Here is an 18,096-nt window from a genome sequence, read left to right as displayed (position 1 = left end):
AAATAATGTAATCAATATGGAAGAAAACGAGGGCGTGCATTGGTGTTTTCCGTGGCTGTGGAACAGCAGAAGGGGTGTTTCTTTGCAGTGTTGCGGAGGATGAAACTGCAGCATTTGTCAGGGGAGAAACGGGTAGTTGAATGTAACCCTGGTGCAACATATTTGTGCAAGAACACTGTGACCTGGTCTGGAAGGGAGTAGGAGGAGCTCAGTTTAAACGTGTTGGGATATTGAGATCTTTATTTCTATATTAAACAGACTAGGTAATTACCTTAAATGAAACTTTTTCATAACTGCGGTATAGTCTGCCTTGTAATGTAAAACGTTTGCTGCGACTTGAATCTTAATATGACATACTAACCATAAAGTGTAAGCACTCCAAAAACTAGCCATGGCAAAATCTTTCTGATAAAAACAAAATTGTAGAAATATTTGATATGTTGGCTTCTTGAATTGCTTGGTTACAGAAATGGATTTTGCATCTGGTGAAAGACTCCTGGAGACACGTTTTTTTTTTTTTTTTTTTAATTATTCGTTTTGAAGCAGGCGGTCTCCGGGGCTGAAGCACGTTTAGTTTCAGCTCCGGGTACCCCCTGCTTCTCGAAATGCTTATTTTCGTCCAGCTGGCCAATAGGAAGCAGAGACAACTTCCCTTGCGGCTTCCTATTGGCCCACGTGACGCAGGCGCTTTAAACTGCGCAGAGATACTGGTACGCCCCTACAGAGGTAAATATCTCTGGAAGCAGGAGGTCCCCGGAGCTGAAATGAACGGAGATCAGCTCTAGAGACCCCCTGCTTCAAACCAAATTAAATACATTTAAAAAAATATATTTGCCATGAGTGCTCCTTTAAGGCCTTAACCTTTCATTTACTTTAACAAGTTTGGTGTGGCTTTTTGCATTGTGTAAGAGTCTTGATAATGTCACTGTTTCTAATAGATTTTTTTAAAAGTAACTGGAGGCCTCATTCACAGAGGCTTTTCCACTTCTCTGCTTCCGCTCTGAGGCAATTCTCTCATGATTTAGACAGCGCAAGAGCCACCAGGCCTTATCCTCTAATTTACACTGGCTTAGCAATTGACCGGTTTCAAAACCTGTACTTAATATAATAATGTACTCAAGAAAGTGATTGTTTCATGTGGTCAAACAACACAAATGTGAAGTATTTAAATCCCCTAATGTCTCCTTCCTTGACCCCTCTAAAACATTTAATTGGCTGAATAAAACCATATCATGAGAGCTTTTAGATGAAATCCTTTTTAATTAGTGCATACATTTGCTTGCTTTGGGGGATTGGGATTGGGTAAGGGACTGTAGCCTTTGCAGCTAAAATGTTTGTAATTCTTTGTATCTAGGCTTCCCAAGAAGAACAAAGAAAGTGAATAAATGTTTATGTAATAGAACAATGTCTTATTGTGTCTTCCCTTAAAGGTCTAGTTCCACACAGCATCACATTGAATGACACTGATTTAATAGGTTAATACTAGCCTCAAAATGCGTGCACATGTATGATTTAGATTTAAAGTAATGTTTAGTATTTAGCTCTGCTGATTTTTTATTTATTATTGAAACATTAATCCTTGCTGGAAATGAATCTATAACATCTTTCCCTTGCACATGTTGGACCTGCCCCTTTAAAGTTATACTGCACTGGTGCATATACAAAGCGGGCTTCAGTCACATCACAATTACCTCTGATGTCACAATGGCTTCATGCGTCCAGTACTGTGTCATGATGCCAATGCTAGATTACTGTGTATAGTGGTGATGACCGTGGCACTTTCATGCAGTAGTCTTAGAAAATGTAAAACCTTTGGCATAGACTTTCCATTCTTTTTGCAAGGATTCCTGTGTGTTGTGTAATATATTTGGACTTTTACTCTTGGTCATATTTCATTGTAGTAAAACAAATGCTTTTGCAGACTTCACCGGGCCCAGTGTGCAATCAAACAGACCCAAGTAACCGTTCAGAAAATTGGGAGAGAGATCGAAGAGAAACTGCGCCTGACTTCTTCAAGCAGCAAGCTGGTAATTTCTTTATTTAAAAAATATATCTTTAATGGTTTGGTACCTGAAAATCCAGTCAATGTTACGCCTCGTGATGTTCTTTACAGTACTGATGTTCAGATTCAGAGATGCCCTGCATAGCATCTTTTAGCAGCAACCATCTGGAGTTGATACTCTGTAGATAACATCTTGTGGTGTAGGAGGAATTTAAATGTTGCTTGGGATGTTGTGTTTATGGTTTCTTTGAGGTATTCTGTTTAATGTAAAGCACCAATTCTGTCACCAGCCCCTCAAATATTTATTTTTCGCCCCTTAAATAAATGAGGACGTTTCTCAGAATAAGAGCGTCTGGTTTTACCTCCGGATGTAGCAGATCTCGGTAGTTGCATGAACATGTTCTGGCCTAGTCCAAGAAATAAGCAAAAGTCAACGCAAAGGGTATCCCTATTTGTTGGATTTGATAGTCTCCCAAAATGCCAGAAGCCAAATAAATCCACAACCCCAGAGAGCTGCCACAGGTTAAACCGGGGCGGTTCTGCTTCTGAAGAACGCTATTACCCATCCAAGTCATAGATTGGGGTGGATTACTGCTGCATAGGACCAAACTTAACAAGTATTTTTTTATTTAATAAGCTAAGATAGGTTTAATAGATTCTCAAATGTGGGACTTCATATTTTCTGGAGCACTTGTTAAGAGTAACTAAGGTATGAACGGTGCAGTGGTTTCAAACTGCAATAGTATAGACCAGGGATGGTCAACTCCAGTCCTCAAGGGTCACCAACAGGCCAGGTATTAGGGATATCCCTGCTTCAACACAGGTGGCTGGTCGTTGATTCAGCCACCTGTGCTGAAGCAGGGATATTGTTAACCTGACCTATTGGTGGCATTTGATGCAGGAGTTGGCCACTTCTGATATAGACAGAGTTAGAATACATTACTTTAAATAAAATAAAAATATACGCACATATGCACGCACATACATATTTTAGAGGCCCGACAAATTTTCTAGATTCCTGGATAAATGCAAAACAAAGACATCAAAAGTAACAGGTTGAATGCACAATCTGCAGATCTTCCTCGTGTAGATTTGGCATTGTGTATTTGGTGGGGAAATATGAAGCTCCCAGGACTAGAATGGGGCAGTTCTGCTTAACATATCGTTCTGTTCAAGTAAGTAAACAAACAAAATAGGTTTAAATTGTTGCTTTATTAAAGGAGGAAGATTGAATCAAAGGTCATCGGTGTAATAATATTGTATTAGTAAAACCTCTGCAGTGGTTTATTTTGTTTTTTGTTTGCAATACACTTCTGCTCGGACGAGGCAGGTTTGGAGAGGAAATGGTAAAGACTCGTAGGACTGTGTCCAATTTTGGAGGTCAAGGGCTCGTTTACACTATACGTAATACAGTTCTGTGTTTTGCATGTTAAATGTTATGAATATGTTCCTAAAAGTCAAAAATCAACCTGCATGGTAACACTTTCCACAGAAGAAAGAGAGCGAGTGTTTACGTCTGAAAATCTTGGTGCTTCAAGATGAGCTGGAGCGACAGAAGAAGTCTTTGGGCCGGGAGGTAGAGTTGCTACATAAGGAGCATAAGGCATTAAACGACAGAAGTGAGTATATCGCAGACGCACACAGTGATTCTTCCCCCCGCCCCCCATGTAATGGGAATTAAATTAAGACAGTAGTTGGATTTAGTAGAGATCTGTGGTTTTGTCCTGGTTTTCTGCAAATTTTGGTATAAATATATTTGAACCCAAAGACAGAGATGCTTCATTGCTTTTTTTTTCTCTCATTCAACCAACAACTGAACTTGCAAAGCAATTTTGAACTTAATCAGTTGCTTTTCTGAAAACTGCTAAATTTAACAAGCGTTGGTGCAAAAACAGCCATATGTCTCAAATGTCAAACTCTTCATCCCCCATTAATGGGACTTTATGGGCAAATTTTAATCATTCCACACAGTAGGTGGTTTTGTTTCCAATGTTATTTATTTTGTTTGTGGGTCACAAAGTCCGAAATGTGTCTGTATTGTGACTGTGCATGAATGTATCGCTCATTTAATCATTTCTAATTTCCGCCGGTGTGGGAATATAGCACTTTATACTGTGCTTTATACTGCACTCTGCCTGCTTTTAACACAAAACATACTTGAAGATGCTTAACCTTGGTTGAAATCTCTAGCAGAGAGACCGTTGCTCTTTAATGTAACAAATTGTATTCACAATATACAGCGGTTTGTTTGTTTTCTCACACAATGCAAAGTTCTGCGAGCTGGAACTCATTAAATCTAATTCCGTTGTGTGTGTAAATCTCCCCCTAGGGTGATAATTCAATGCATTTTTCTCTGAATATTTGAATCAAACGCCATATGTTAAAACATCATTTTTACACGTGCGATGTTACTTGCTTTTAAGACGGAGCTGACACTTTAAAATCTCTCGAGCGTGCTCTTTTTGCACTTGTACCATTGGCCTTTTCGCAAAAATAGCCCTGTCACTGCAAAGAATGAAGAAACTCGTTCCAGATTTGCGGAATAGCCGCTGAATGAGCCTTCACTAGATGCCTGCTAATCTTGTCTGTCTTGGCATTTGCTCCTTTTTATAGCTTACAGGAGGGGGTTCTTAACCTCAAGCCCCCTAACAGGTCAGGTTTTCAGGATATCCTCAGATTGAGCCACCTGTGCTGAAGCAGGGACTCGGCCACCTGTGCTGAAGCAGGGACTGATTGAGCCACCTGTGCTGAAGCTGGAATCTCATAAAAACCTGACCAGTTTGGGCGTCTTGAGGACTGGAGTTGAGAAGCTTTTGGCTTACAGCAATTTTTAGTTCAGCGGTGTTGTACAAAATCAGATCAGGAGTGCCTTTAATTTACTGTGATTTTATTGCTTTTCTCAGGAAATACGTTTAACGTAGAACATGAGAAGCTCCAAACGCAAAATGAATCCCTGAGCGAGCTGAGGAAAGAGTGCACCGCCAAACGGTGAATGAGCCCTGGAATACAGGCAGTCCTCGTTTTACAACGCTTCGCTTTACAACGAATGGCTTATCCAACGCTATGCAATGCATACCTATATTCATTTATACAACGCCAAAACGGCTTATCCAACGCTCTTACGACGCTTTGCAACGTTGTGTGTGTGTGTGTGTGTGTGTGTGTGTGTGTGTGTGTGTGTATATATATATATATATATATATATATATATATATATATATATATATATATATATATATATATACACACACAGAAAAAGAGAAAAGCTGCGCCTCTGATTTAAAGTGAACCAATAAAAATAAATGTAAAATTGCTAAAGATAAATCTAAAACAAATGTGAACTATTGTGGGTGAATACCTGAATGACAATAGCAAAATTTAACATGGACCTAAAAGTCATATAGTAAGCCCCAAAAAAAAATACAAAACAACATATATAGAAAAAAGCAAAAAAAGTGATAAACCAGTCCTCAAATAGTTCCAGTGAGAATGTATGGATGCTGAATGTATGGAGAATGTATGGAGGGTCTCCGGCAGCTCTCAATGTGGACAAACCACGTCCACAGGGTATCTAGAAGGAAAAAAAGAGGAGAGAGCGCACGCCCATAGCGTAAAATTGTAGATTTAATGAGGGGAAGGGGGGGAGGGGGGGTAAAAAACGCACTTACAAAAGTACAATAAAATCAAGCATATGTGATAATAATCACCACCATCCGGTTATACTGCATAATCTTGGGGCAATCCCAGACTCCAATTGTGAAGGATCGACGTCCCAGCGGGTTTCCAGGGCTGGTATGCTGTGTAGAAATCCAAGAAAGTAGCTCCGTATAGTGTAAGTCTCTGTTGCACTCGCGCATGGATGAGTCCACTCCAGCGCTTGGTAATGACTTCAGTGTCAATGCGTCTGACGTAATGACGCTCCCTGACGCGTTTCGTCAGTCACGGCTAACTTTTTCAAAGGGATGTCTTGAGAGGGGGAAGGTCCGATATTATATATACAACCTGATGATGTTAATTGTTGGAAACGCCCCCACTCAGCTGAAAAGTGCTTCGTGCTATTACACATCTATACCTATGCGTATAATACATATAATTGTGGATAATTTACATAAAAGAATTGGAGGAGATAATTTATAAGAGTTAAATCCACAGTAGTGGATATTTGCCTAATAATAATAATAATAATTATAAATATAATTATAATAATAAACATATCCACTACTGTGGATTTAACTCTCTTATAAATTATCTCCTCCAATTCTTTTATGTAAATTATCCACAATTATATGTATTGTACGCATAGGTATAGATGTGTAATAGCACGAAGCACTTTTCAGCTGAGTGGGGGTGTTTCCAACAAATAACATCATCAGGTTGTATATATAATACCGGACCTTCCCCCTCTCAAGACATCCCTTTGAAAAAGTTAGCCGTGACTGACGAAACGCGTCAGGGAGCGTCATTACGTCAGACGCATTGACACTGAAGTCATTACCAAGCGCTGGAGTGGACTCATCCATGCGCGAGTGCAACAGAGACTTACACTATACGGAGCTACTTTCTTGGATTTCTACACAGCATACCAGCGCTGGGACGTCGATCCTTCACAATTGGAGTCTGGGATGCCCCAAGATTATGCAGTATAACCGGATGGTGGTGATTATTATCACATATGCTTGATTTTATTGTACTTTTGTAAGTGCGTTTTTTTTATCCCCCCTCCCCCCTTCCCCTCATTAAATCTACAATTTTACGCTATGGGCGTGCGCTCTCTCCTCTTTTTTTCCTTATATATATATATATATATATATATATATATATATATATACACACACATTCACATAAACAATGTTGCAAAGCGTCGTAAGATACTATTATACTATATATTATACTATATAATATTATATTATACTATATAATATATTATTTATTATATATATAATACAGTATATACACTATATAATTTGTGTGGGCTGCATGCATATCTTATTGCCTGCATAAAATATTTGGTGAATTTTAGTGTTAAAAATGCCTTCAGGAACGGAACCTTTCATTTAAACAGTGTTCCTATGGGAAAATGTGCTTCGCTTTACAACGCCATTTTGAGTAAAGCATTGTGTCTGATAACCGAGGACTGCCTGTAATTGACTGTTTCGGTTTATACCCCCTATTTTAATTTGATCATGACAAATCTATGCACTTCGTAGTAATATCATACCCGTACATATGTTGTCTAACTTCTCCTGGCAATTATACTAAAATACCAACTTGTACTGTATCTCTTTTGTGTTTTCAATAGAGAGTCATATTTAAAGGCCAATGCTCAGTTGACAATTCGCTGCCGGCAGTTGCTGTCTGAACTGTCCTATATCTATCCAGTTGATGTGGTAAGCTTTCCCTTCTGTGTTATTAACGATCCCTGTAGGTCAAAGGGTGAGCCAACGTCAGGTCTCAAGGGCCACCAACAGGTCAGGTTTTTTGACGATATCCCTGCATCAGCACAGGTGGCTCAATCTGGCTCAGTCTTGGACTGAGCCTCTGAGCCACCTGTGCTGAAGCAGGGATATCCTGAAAACCTTTGTCAGCCTTTGAGCACTGGAGTGCTGTAGGTTATGCTTTTGTGAAGTGTGCAAATTGCTTCTGGAAAACTCTTGCAACAAATGAACTGCAATGTAGTGACTGCTGGCAGTGCTAAAATGTCTTGCTGCTTGCAGAATTAGCTCCTCGCTGTAAAAGGGGTTGGCAACCTACTTATTTAATAGGCTTGCGGCAGTCAAGTAAAAGGATTTGGATACTGCTCTCAAGTGTGTTGCATAACATTTTATAAATACAGTGGATGCAACTCAAACTTGGCAACATTGGTACCACATTAGTAAAAATACTAGACAAATGACTTTTAGACCTCGACAAATGACCCACTTTAATAGCGTTTAATACATGTTGAGTTTATTTTGAAGACAAAGGGACATAATTAATAAGCAGTGATACTCCAGAAGGTATTTTCCATGCTGGAAGACCTAAAGGGCCATATTGACACGGACTGCAGGGGCAGCATGGCATTCTCAAATGAAGGTTAAGCTTGCTTGCTCTGTCTGCCAGTCAAGATGGCGACCCCCTGCATGGGTTAATGTGCCATCCTACGGTTGAAAAGTGTCCCAACCATAGTAAATATGTAGCCCGTAATTGTATATTACTGTGATTTTAATGTTGATTAAGTTTATCTGTGTGACTGATTGTATGCCTTTGCCAGTAGCACTGGCTGAGAACCAGGCATACAATGAGTCAGAGGGCTAGCCTTTGTGTGGGGCCAGATGCTGTGCTTGGGTACAATGGGAAGCTAGGGAAGGACGCGCCCGCCTGCTGGGAGAGTACACTCGCCAAAACCAAGCATTGTTCTCTCCCCGGAAGTGAGGTGTCTGTCCATGTGGGAGGCCTGAAACATAACACGAGGACTGGCATTCAGGTCCTAACCCCGTCAAAGCCGTTTCCATTGGTTAGTTCCATTACCCCTCCTCCCCCCCTTGGGTTCACCCTAAATCACTGGCCCCATCCCCTCTCTGGATTTATCCATTCAACACACCCTTGCTCCAGATTGGCTCAGTGGATTAAATGGATTCAGCTGATTGGCTTGCACCCGGTTCCCCATGTTTCCAAATGGAGCCTGGAAGACTAACGGCGCCAATCGGAGCTCCACAGTTGTTCATGGTTGGTCTCGGTGTCTAGAGACCAACTGTTCAGTGGACCTGAAGCAGATTTCCTTGTACCTGGGAACCGGAATGAACTGCTGAGGCACCATCCAGGGTAAACTATCTTCGGAAGCGCCCTGCATCTAGCGAGCTTTTAAATCCCTGTTTTTAGTTTATTCTGTGTGCCTTTGCTGTGTTTCTTTATGTTGGCTCCGGCCAAATAGACATACGTTATAAACACTTCTGTTCTGCTCGGTGATTATGATCCCTCGTTGTCTTGTCATCCCCAAATCGTGACGTGCTAATTGGTGTTACTTCCTAAGTCACCTTCTGTGCTGGGAGACATCGTACAGCCTAATCACTTAAATGAGGCATAACGGGTCATATTTGTGTTGGAACGTGTGTTTCCGAGTGGCACTTAGTAAATGTGTCCATAATGCTGTGCTGAGCCCTGGTGATCACTTAGTAAATGTGTCCATAATGCTGTGCTGAGCCCTGGTGATCGTTCCTCCCAGCAGCAGACGGCATGTTTTGGCGATTACATTTATACTAGTCGCAGTTCATCCAAGCGTGATCTTTTCTCAAACTGTGCATGGAAAGCTTTCTGTTTTCTTTTCAGCCCTTAACGTTTACCTTGCTCGCCGTTACCATGTTAAATACATCTTTGTTGTCATTACAATAGTTTGCTTGTGTTGATGACACTGACTCAACATATTCTTCTCAACAGACTGACCTAAAAGATTATTTTATCTGTGGTGTGAAACTACCCAATTCTGAGGATTTTCAAGGTATGTATTTTTTCTTCTCATTTTGACTTAATTATTGTAGTTTTCTTTTATTTGTCCCCCCAAAAAGTCATACACTTGTCTTCAAATGGCAGTGTAGTAAATGATCTCACCGTAGTAACCAGGGAGGGAGAGGAAGTAGATGGTATGATACCTTTTATTGGATTAAGACGTGGTTATGTTACAAGCTTTCGAACCTCTCGTGGTCCTTTATCGGGTAAGGCAGAAATACAGAAACACTATATAATATACAGCGTATGTAAGAGGGAAATCTGGTTACAATGGATGTTGAGGAAATGGGAAATAAGATGAGGTAGAAACAGGAGGCTAGTGTGAAAGTTAACAGTAGAGATATGTATGTATGTCTTTTTTATGTAGCGCCATTAATGTATATAGCGCTTTACAGCAGTAATACACGTGACAATCATATAAATAACAAATACAAATAACAGATCATGGGAATAAGTCCTTCAGACATAAAAGTACCATTTAGGAAAAGGAGCTCCTGCTCCGAAGAGCTTACAATCTAATTGGTAGGAAGAATGTACAGAGACAGTAGGAGGGTGTTCTGGTAAGTGTGTCTGCAAGGGGCCAAGCTTTATGTATCGGGTGTACAGTATTAGCCACAGTGCTACTGATATGCTTTGTTAAGCAGGTGTGTTTTAATTAAGGTGGGTCTTAAAGGTGGATAGAAAGGGTGCTAGTCTGGTATTTAGGGGAAGGAGGTACCAGAGGTGTGGGCAGTCAGTGAGAAAGGTTTAAGGCGGGAGAGGGCTTTCGATACAAAAGGGGTTAGAGAGAAGACATCCTTGAGCGAAACGCAAGAGTCTGGGTGGTGCATAGCGAGAAATTAGGGCTGAGTTGTAAGGAGGGGCAGAAGAGTGTAAAGCTTTCAAAGCGAGGAGGAGAATTGAGTGCGAGATGTGGGATTTGATAGGAAGCCAGGAGAGGGATTTCAGCATGGGAGACGCGGAGACAGATTTAGGAAAGAGTAGAGTGATTCTGGCAGCAGCGTAGATATAAAAGGCCTTTCTCTTTTGAAATCCAAAAGCGGCCTAGACAGTAAGGAGACGTGAGCGGGAATGGGACAAGACCGTGTATGTGTATAAATATATAGAGAAAACCCTAGAATTCAAGGTCCGTTTATTGCCCTCTTTATTTTAAACCACGGTGGTTTTTGCTAAATTGACTTGAATGAACTGCTAATTTCTTTAATCATCTTTCAATCATCTTTCAATCGACTTTTCTTCCACACGTTATCATCCAAGTGTGCATGTATATACTGTAGCACACGTTGGGCTGTTTATTTAACGGATATGTAATGTTGAATTGAATTACTGTTTGTAATGTTTAAAGTATTTATTTCCCACAGTGGCACCATACGTGTTGCAATGTAATGTGTAATCAATCTAATGAGGCTGTTAATGCGTAATGAGTTTTAGGGAAATCGAGCACATAAACAAATGTATTTTCAGGCACTGCATGTAACCCTTTATCTGTAAATCAGAAAGGCATTGATTAACGGTTTGTACACGGTCATGGAATGAATACATGGAGTGCCCGCAGTATCATTTTACAATATATAAGTAAAATAATCTTGTGTTTGCATCTCCTTTTGTATGATTGCTACTTGGTCATTATGTTCAAGGTAACATCATATCACACACACCGTTTCACGTTTTGGTCTGCATATGAAAATACAAATGGAGCATATTTAAATACATTGCTCATATACCCTTTTTTTTCCCCCTCTCCCAAACATTTCAGTTTGTATTGTGCAGTTTATATTTATTTTAATGTTCTCATTTTAGGTCACATATACCATACAAGTAAAAGTATGACATTGAATTGAGTAGCCAGGTCATTTTACGTGTGATAACCTATTGCTTTTCTTCCCCCCCCACCCCTCCCCGTAGAAAGTATGATGGAACTATTACTGTGTTGCTCATAAGAGATCGCAAATTTATGACATCTAGTATTTCTAAAACGTACAAAAATACATCAAATAACTAATCTGAAATGTTTTATACAATTGTTAATGAATTCCAAAAAGTGTGTGTGTGTGTGTGTGTGTGTGTGTGTGTGTGTGTGTGTGTGTGTGTGTGTGTGTGTGTGTGTGTGTGTGTGTGTGTGTGTGTGTGTGTGTGTGTGTGTGTGTGTGTGTGTGTGTTTTTAAAATGTCATTTCCCTTTGGGAGTGCCTTGTTCTATAACTTTATTTTTGAGGTATGAAGCTATTTACTGTCCCTAGTGGCCTTGCAGGCTGCAGTTCATGATTGCCTATGAACTGCTGTCTCATTTGTAGTCCAGCGACGACTGGTTGCAAAGCATAATATATGATTGGTTTTTTTACAGCAAAGGATGATGGCAGTGTTGCGGTTGCCTTGGGTTACACTGCTCACCTGGTCTCAATGATTGCCTTCTTCCTACAAGTCCCGCTGCGGTATCCCTTACTTCACAAAGGCTCTAGATCTGCAATCAAAGACAATATTAATGACAAGTTGACCGAGAAGGAGAGAGAGTAAGTAGGTCTTATTCAGTTCTCATTGGCAGTACCCATCCTTTGTAGTCTAGCATAAACCAATGTCAAGCAAATGTTACCCGTTAAATCATTTTGCCAGTGTTGCTTATTTTGCTGGTTACCCACAGTTATGTGAGTAACAGCACAGAGTAGAATAGCTGCCTTCCGTGTTTTTGCTTCTGTCTTTCTGTGGATGCAAAATATGATTGTGAAATTTGGATAAGGATGGTCATTTCTATAGGTAGGTTGTTGTGTGGAAGAACTTTCCAACACTTGTCAACACTTTCCTCGTATCTCTTTTCTGTGGATTTCTATAGTGCAGGCCAGGTTTTCAGGATATCCCTACTTCAGCACAGCTGGCTCAATTTGTGGCATACTGAGCCACTAATTGAGCCAGCTGTGCTGAAGTAGGGATATCCTGAAAACCTGGCCTGTTTGTGGCCCTCAAAGACTGGATTTGGACAGGCCTTGTATAGTGGAATAGATGGTCTCTGATGTGCATAGCATATTTGAGTTAGTCAAGGTAATTGTTGCAAAAGTCTTTTTATCTTCGGAAAGGTCAATTGTCCATAGACCTTGCACAGTTCTTGCCTGCACGTGTTTGCCTGTATCTTGATAAGATATTTTGCTGATCTTCAAACGGACCCTATTTTGCAATTACACTTTAACCCATCCCTTGCTGGTTCGTGCTTGCACAGTTTCTTAATATTACTGTTATAGTCTCTCTCTTATGGTGATCTGTTTTGGGGGTCGGTCAAAAGTTTAACACCACTGTTTGTATGCAGAGCTTCAACATAACGTTTCCACTGGCTGTTTAATGGGTAACCAGCAGCACACTCGTAGTCCTTTATACAGTAGTATGTGCCAGACATTAATGGAACGATGTAGAAATGAAAAGAGAAGCTATCAAGGAAATGGCGTGGAGTGTGCAGGAAAACAGGTTTGACATGCAGGATGCTGATTTTTCTAATGGTGGTTTTGATTCATAACCAACCGGTTGGTAAACATACAGTTGCAAAGTTTTATATGGTTACCGAAAACCTATTCTTTGGCCGTAAAGCACTCCTATACGTAGAACATCTAACCATTTTTTATTGTCAATATTTTCTAGTATTTCCTGTTAGGTTTAATCAGTGAAAAGGAAGGTTTATTAAGGATGAAAATTACTGTAGCATATTCACACTTATGAGGAATGAACTGCCAAACCGTTCATAGGCAAATTAAAAATTTCAATAAAATATTTTTTTTTATTTAGCAAGTTGCTCGATACCAAACAAACATCCATGGCTGTTATTCCTGAAGCTCCAGTTGTGTTTACCACATTTTGTATTACAATGCTTGGCCATGTTAAGGTTTGTTGGGTTCGGTAGGAAAATAGGTGCACTCACTCGGCCGCAATCAACTGCCTCGGGTGCAAGTTGGTTCTCCACCTTAAAGTTGGTTGAGGAACGGCTCTATGCGTTTTTGCCAGTAGTTCAGGCCCGATTTTACACATCAAGTGTGCTACAGCGCTAATGACTGCTTCTTTAAGATATGCAATACTGTACACATAAATACCTTCAAAATTAAGTAATTCGTAGCATATGCAAGGTACTGGTGATTTGAAGATCATCAGGCATCTAAATACACATGCAGTTATATTAGGGAGCTTGTAAACAATACCTCACATTACTATTTCCAGAGATGAAATGCAGTCTCCAAAAGAAAGTTACAAACCGTACAGCATGTCGGCCAAACTATGAGAATGGCTTCAGTTTCAACGATTTGGGAATAGCTTTAATATGTAAAGATTTCTCTAGTGCTAGTTTCACAGTTCAGCACTTTGTTAAATTACTGTAATAAAGCGTGAACCATCATGGGAGATATGCAGAAGTTTCGAGTGATGGGGGACTGGTCGTTAAACTTACAGGGGGAAAACACACCTCGCTGTATTCCTTAAACAATTCCCGATTTTGTTGAAACCTTGCAAAAACTTAAGATGCGATTTTGGTTTGAGTGAGAGCTAAGAAGGAAAGGTAGGAAGTTGGTCCATCATACTAAAGTATATACAACAAAAATACTTCTCCTAATCAGCTCAGGGTGACATGTTTTCAGAGAAGAATGATGCGTGATATATGCAAGCATTTCAATTATTTGATTTAAAGAGAATTCGAGTTTACAGGCAATCGGTTTGGTTAAATGAAATATGAAATTTTAAAATAATTAATCAAAATGAACACGTATTTCAAACATTATTCAATCTTTTCAAATGCTGCATAGATATGAAAAAGTATCATTGGATTTTGTATATGGCTGTGACTATTTACGATTAAACATAACATTTTAGAAGCCCAGTGAATGATTTTTTTAATTTGTTGGGTTAATATCTTCATTGAGCAATGAATTTCCTGGTTTCCACTGAAAATTGTTCTATGTACAGGCATACCCCGCATTAATGTACGCAATGGGACCAGAGCATGTATGTAAAGCAAAAATGTACTTAAAGTGAAGCCCTACCTTTTCCCCACTAATCGATGCATGTACTGTACTGCAATCGTCATATACGTGCATAACTGATATAAATAACGCATTTGTAACAGGCTCTATAGTCTCCCCACTTGCGCACAGCTTCGGTACAGGTAGGGAGCCGGTATTGCTGTTCAGGACGTGCTGACAGGCGCATGCGCGAGCTGCCGTTTGCCTATTGTGCGATATGTCCTTACTCGCTAGTATACTTAAAGTGAGTGTCCTTAAAGCGGGGTATGCCTGTATAATGCTTTTTTACCATAAAACTTGTCTTCGATGCGTCATTTTTGTCTCCTTGCAAACTAAGAATAAAACATGTGCATTTCGTCAAAACAGGAAAGTCTTTCCCCAAAACGATGAATTAATCTCAAAATGGCTAGATATGTATAGAATCCAGCTTCAGAGCCCCTGTTTGTATTAAAACTATTATGTTTGACTTGGCTCTGAGTAGCAGCTCTTTTAGACAAATATATCTCTGTGCGCCAATAAGACTTTCATTTGACATTTTTCCAGGACATTTGAACTAGTATTCCGGCAAAATCACAAGACATGTTATTTCATATTCATTGTTTCATTTAATGTTTTTAACTATGTGCTTCAAGGAAACTGCTGATGAACGGAGCCTGACTGCGGCCCGATTGCAGCTTCCCCGCGTCCAAAAACCCAGTAAACTCGCTTCTCCGAAGGGATTAATGCAGTGGGGCTTCCTGCTTCTGAATGGGACTCCCACAGCGTTACTCCTACTGGGCCACCACCAGTCTGAGCTGCGCAGAGAGAAGCGCTCACTCTGTCTCCCCGCAAAACTTACAGTTGATCACGCAATTTGTATTTTTAGTACATAGGATTGAAGCAGGGAGTCTCCGGAGCTGAACCGCATCCATTTCAGGTCCGGGGACCCCCCTGTTTTTCAAAGTACAAGCCTTCATATGGGGTGCCGGTATTTCCTACAAGTTTAAAATGGTAAACAGCCACAGATACCGATATGGAGGCCTGTGCCTCTGGGTACATGGGCTCCCCAAACCTGAATTGAATGTGTTTTAGCTCTGGAGATCCCCTGCTTCAACCCTATGTGCTTGAAATAGAAATAGCGCTATCTGCTGTAAGATCTGCATGGAGAGACACAGAGAGGGACTGCTCTCTGATCTCTCTGCGCAGCTCTTACAGGCTGATAGCGGCCCGGTAGGATTAATGCTGCGGGTGCCCCACATTCAGAAGCAGGGATTCCCGCTGTATTAATCCTTCTGGGAAATTCCCTCTGCGATGGGCGGTGATCGCGCTTTGCAACAGTCTACCCACTCCAAGGAACGTGCAGGGGGAACTTCTATCACGCCACATCTATATTTATTTTATTCCTAACAAATGAGTCCTAACTCACCAGGGCTACAAAGCCTCTCCCACTTTGTTTTGTACAGAGCTTCTTTGAGAAGTCCAGTGATGTCCGTTACTCTGATAATCTCTTTGAAGTCTGCACGGAAAACAGCTCTGTGCTGTGTGGTAGGGAAGAGCAAGTTAGAATAAGCAGCAGAGGTTGTCGTGTGAACACTACTGCAGGCTTTGAACCCCTTTGGTACAACATTTACATAAAAACAAAACCATCTATGGGGGAATTGCACCTTTACAGTAATCTTATTCCGTCACAGGATAGAAAGAGTAAAATATATTTATGTTCAGTGGCAGGACTACTATATGAGCAGCTGCTTTGGCTGCACCGGGGCCCATCCTCCACGCGCTGGAACACTGCCGTGGCACTTATTTTAGGAGCCCGAACAGCGTTCTGACATATTTCTCCTGCCCCCCTCTCTGCACACCTGCTCCCCGGCGCCCTACCTGTGGTGCGACGGCGGTGGCTCACCCAGGTGGTCCTAACATGGAATTTGGGTCACACCGGAAGTTGGACCCAACATCCCCATTCACCACCTTGTTGAGCCCCTCTGCTGCTGTATACGGACCCCACAGCTAGGGCCCCAAGCGGAAAGGTTGGGGTTTAACGGTTCAGTACAGTACTTCTAACACATTGTTATTTATCTTAAAGGGACAGGTTTTTTTTTCTTAACATACTTGAAGCTGGAAGTACAATTATAACAAGTGTATAGAATCGGGGTATAGTGTGGAATTGGACATAACTCGTTTATTGGTTCATATACAGGAATATTATAGCAACTACACACTAGATTATAGGCTTTAGATAAAATAATTTTACTATAAACAATACAATCAGGCGTGCATTATTTTCAATCCATGTGTAACATATACCCGATTACATGTTTCCTCTGGTTAAATAACCAGCCAGCTTGTATTAATCACAAAATAAAATATCTGGCACTTTTTGCTTTTGTGTTAGAAGTTTGGGTTTATATATATATATACTAGCTGATATACCCGGCGTGGAAGGGCAGGGGGCATGGAGTGGAAGGGCAGGGGGCATGGAGTGGAAGGGCGGGGGGGGCAAAGGGCAGGGAGGAGGGGGAGGGGGGACAAAGGGCAGGGAGGGTAGGGGGGGCAAAGGGCAGGGTGAGTCTTGGACGCGGTAAATAACCCATTCCCCTGCGTTTATTCACCTTGTTCCTACGGGTACCGGCCGCCCTCCTCCTCAACCTCGGGCTCCTCAGCGGAGAGGCTGAGACGCTCCGGTGAGGAGGTGCTGTGCCTTTCGCGGGGAGAGGCGGAGACAGCCGGAGGAGCGACCTGTGTGAGGGGAGAGATGCACAGTGCGTGCTCTGTGTGTGTGGGTGGGGGGGGGGGGGGTGAGCGAGAGCGCCGGGTGAGGGAGTGGCCTATGTGTGGTGAGAGCCGTGGGGAGGTGAGAGTCCCCCGCTGTGTCCCGGGCGCTCGCTCCGCTCCCCCGCTGACTGTAGCGGCGCCGGGGGGGGGGGGGGGTGAAAGCGCGGGAAACAGGGAGACACGGGGAGTGGAAGAGTTGCGCGCGGGTCACGATGACTTGGATTTCAGCCTGATGTTCGGGGAGGAAGAGGCGGAGCCTCCGGGACCGGCGGGTAAGAGACCGGGAGATGTGCTGCTAACACTGTGTGTGTGTGTGTTGTGTGTCCTTTGGCCCGTCACTCCGCCTCAGGCCAATGAGAGGTGTGCGGGGGCGGGCGGGCCAAGGGACCAATGAGATTTCCCCTAGGGACAGAGGCCATGCAGACAGGCATACAGTGCTTTCACAAATATAGTATAAAGATATATACTTCTGGCACAAAGCTATACATTTTTATTAAAACCTTGTTTACATTCCTCCAAACACTTGAATATTTCTTCTAACTTGGTATAAATGGGGACCAGAAGTGAGTACAAAACTTAATTTTTTTATTGATCTGTTATGATTGTGTGAAAATCACGTTTTCACAAGCAGATGCCTCGGTTTTCACTTAAAAGTGGGTAAGTGGGTCGACGACCCGTAACAGTCTGGCTCAGTCGCTCCTAGACAAAATAAGACATATCTATCAACCTTTGATGTCCCAAGGTTTGCAAAAAAAATTAACATTCATATGCTTTTAGTGCGAGTTGCAGATGATAAATATTTTAAACCAAACAATAGTTTCTTCATTGGTGTCTGGTAGACCTGCAAATTACTGATTACTGCAGAAATAAAGGATTT

The 18,096-nt window shown here is 41.5% G+C and overlaps 1 protein-coding gene across 1 annotated transcript in view; it reads left to right on the top strand.

Annotated features, from left to right (window-relative positions):
* UVRAG (UV radiation resistance associated) overlaps positions 1–18,096 on the top strand; it is a 107,732-nt gene that overhangs the window by 49,655 nt on the left and 39,981 nt on the right. The window contains exons 7-12 of the mRNA XM_075592687.1: positions 1,922–2,027; positions 3,495–3,621; positions 4,906–4,990; positions 7,302–7,389; positions 9,416–9,476; positions 11,828–11,993. Coding sequence (XP_075448802.1) covers positions 1,922–2,027; positions 3,495–3,621; positions 4,906–4,990; positions 7,302–7,389; positions 9,416–9,476; positions 11,828–11,993 — 633 coding nt within the window. The remainder of the gene's footprint in view (positions 1–1,921; positions 2,028–3,494; positions 3,622–4,905; positions 4,991–7,301; positions 7,390–9,415; positions 9,477–11,827; positions 11,994–18,096) is intronic.

This window comes from Ascaphus truei, chromosome 3, assembly GCF_040206685.1.
Source record: "Ascaphus truei isolate aAscTru1 chromosome 3, aAscTru1.hap1, whole genome shotgun sequence".
In the NCBI taxonomy this organism is placed as follows: Eukaryota; Metazoa; Chordata; class Amphibia; order Anura; family Ascaphidae; genus Ascaphus; species Ascaphus truei.
This window is presented reverse-complemented; position numbering and strand designations above follow the sequence as displayed.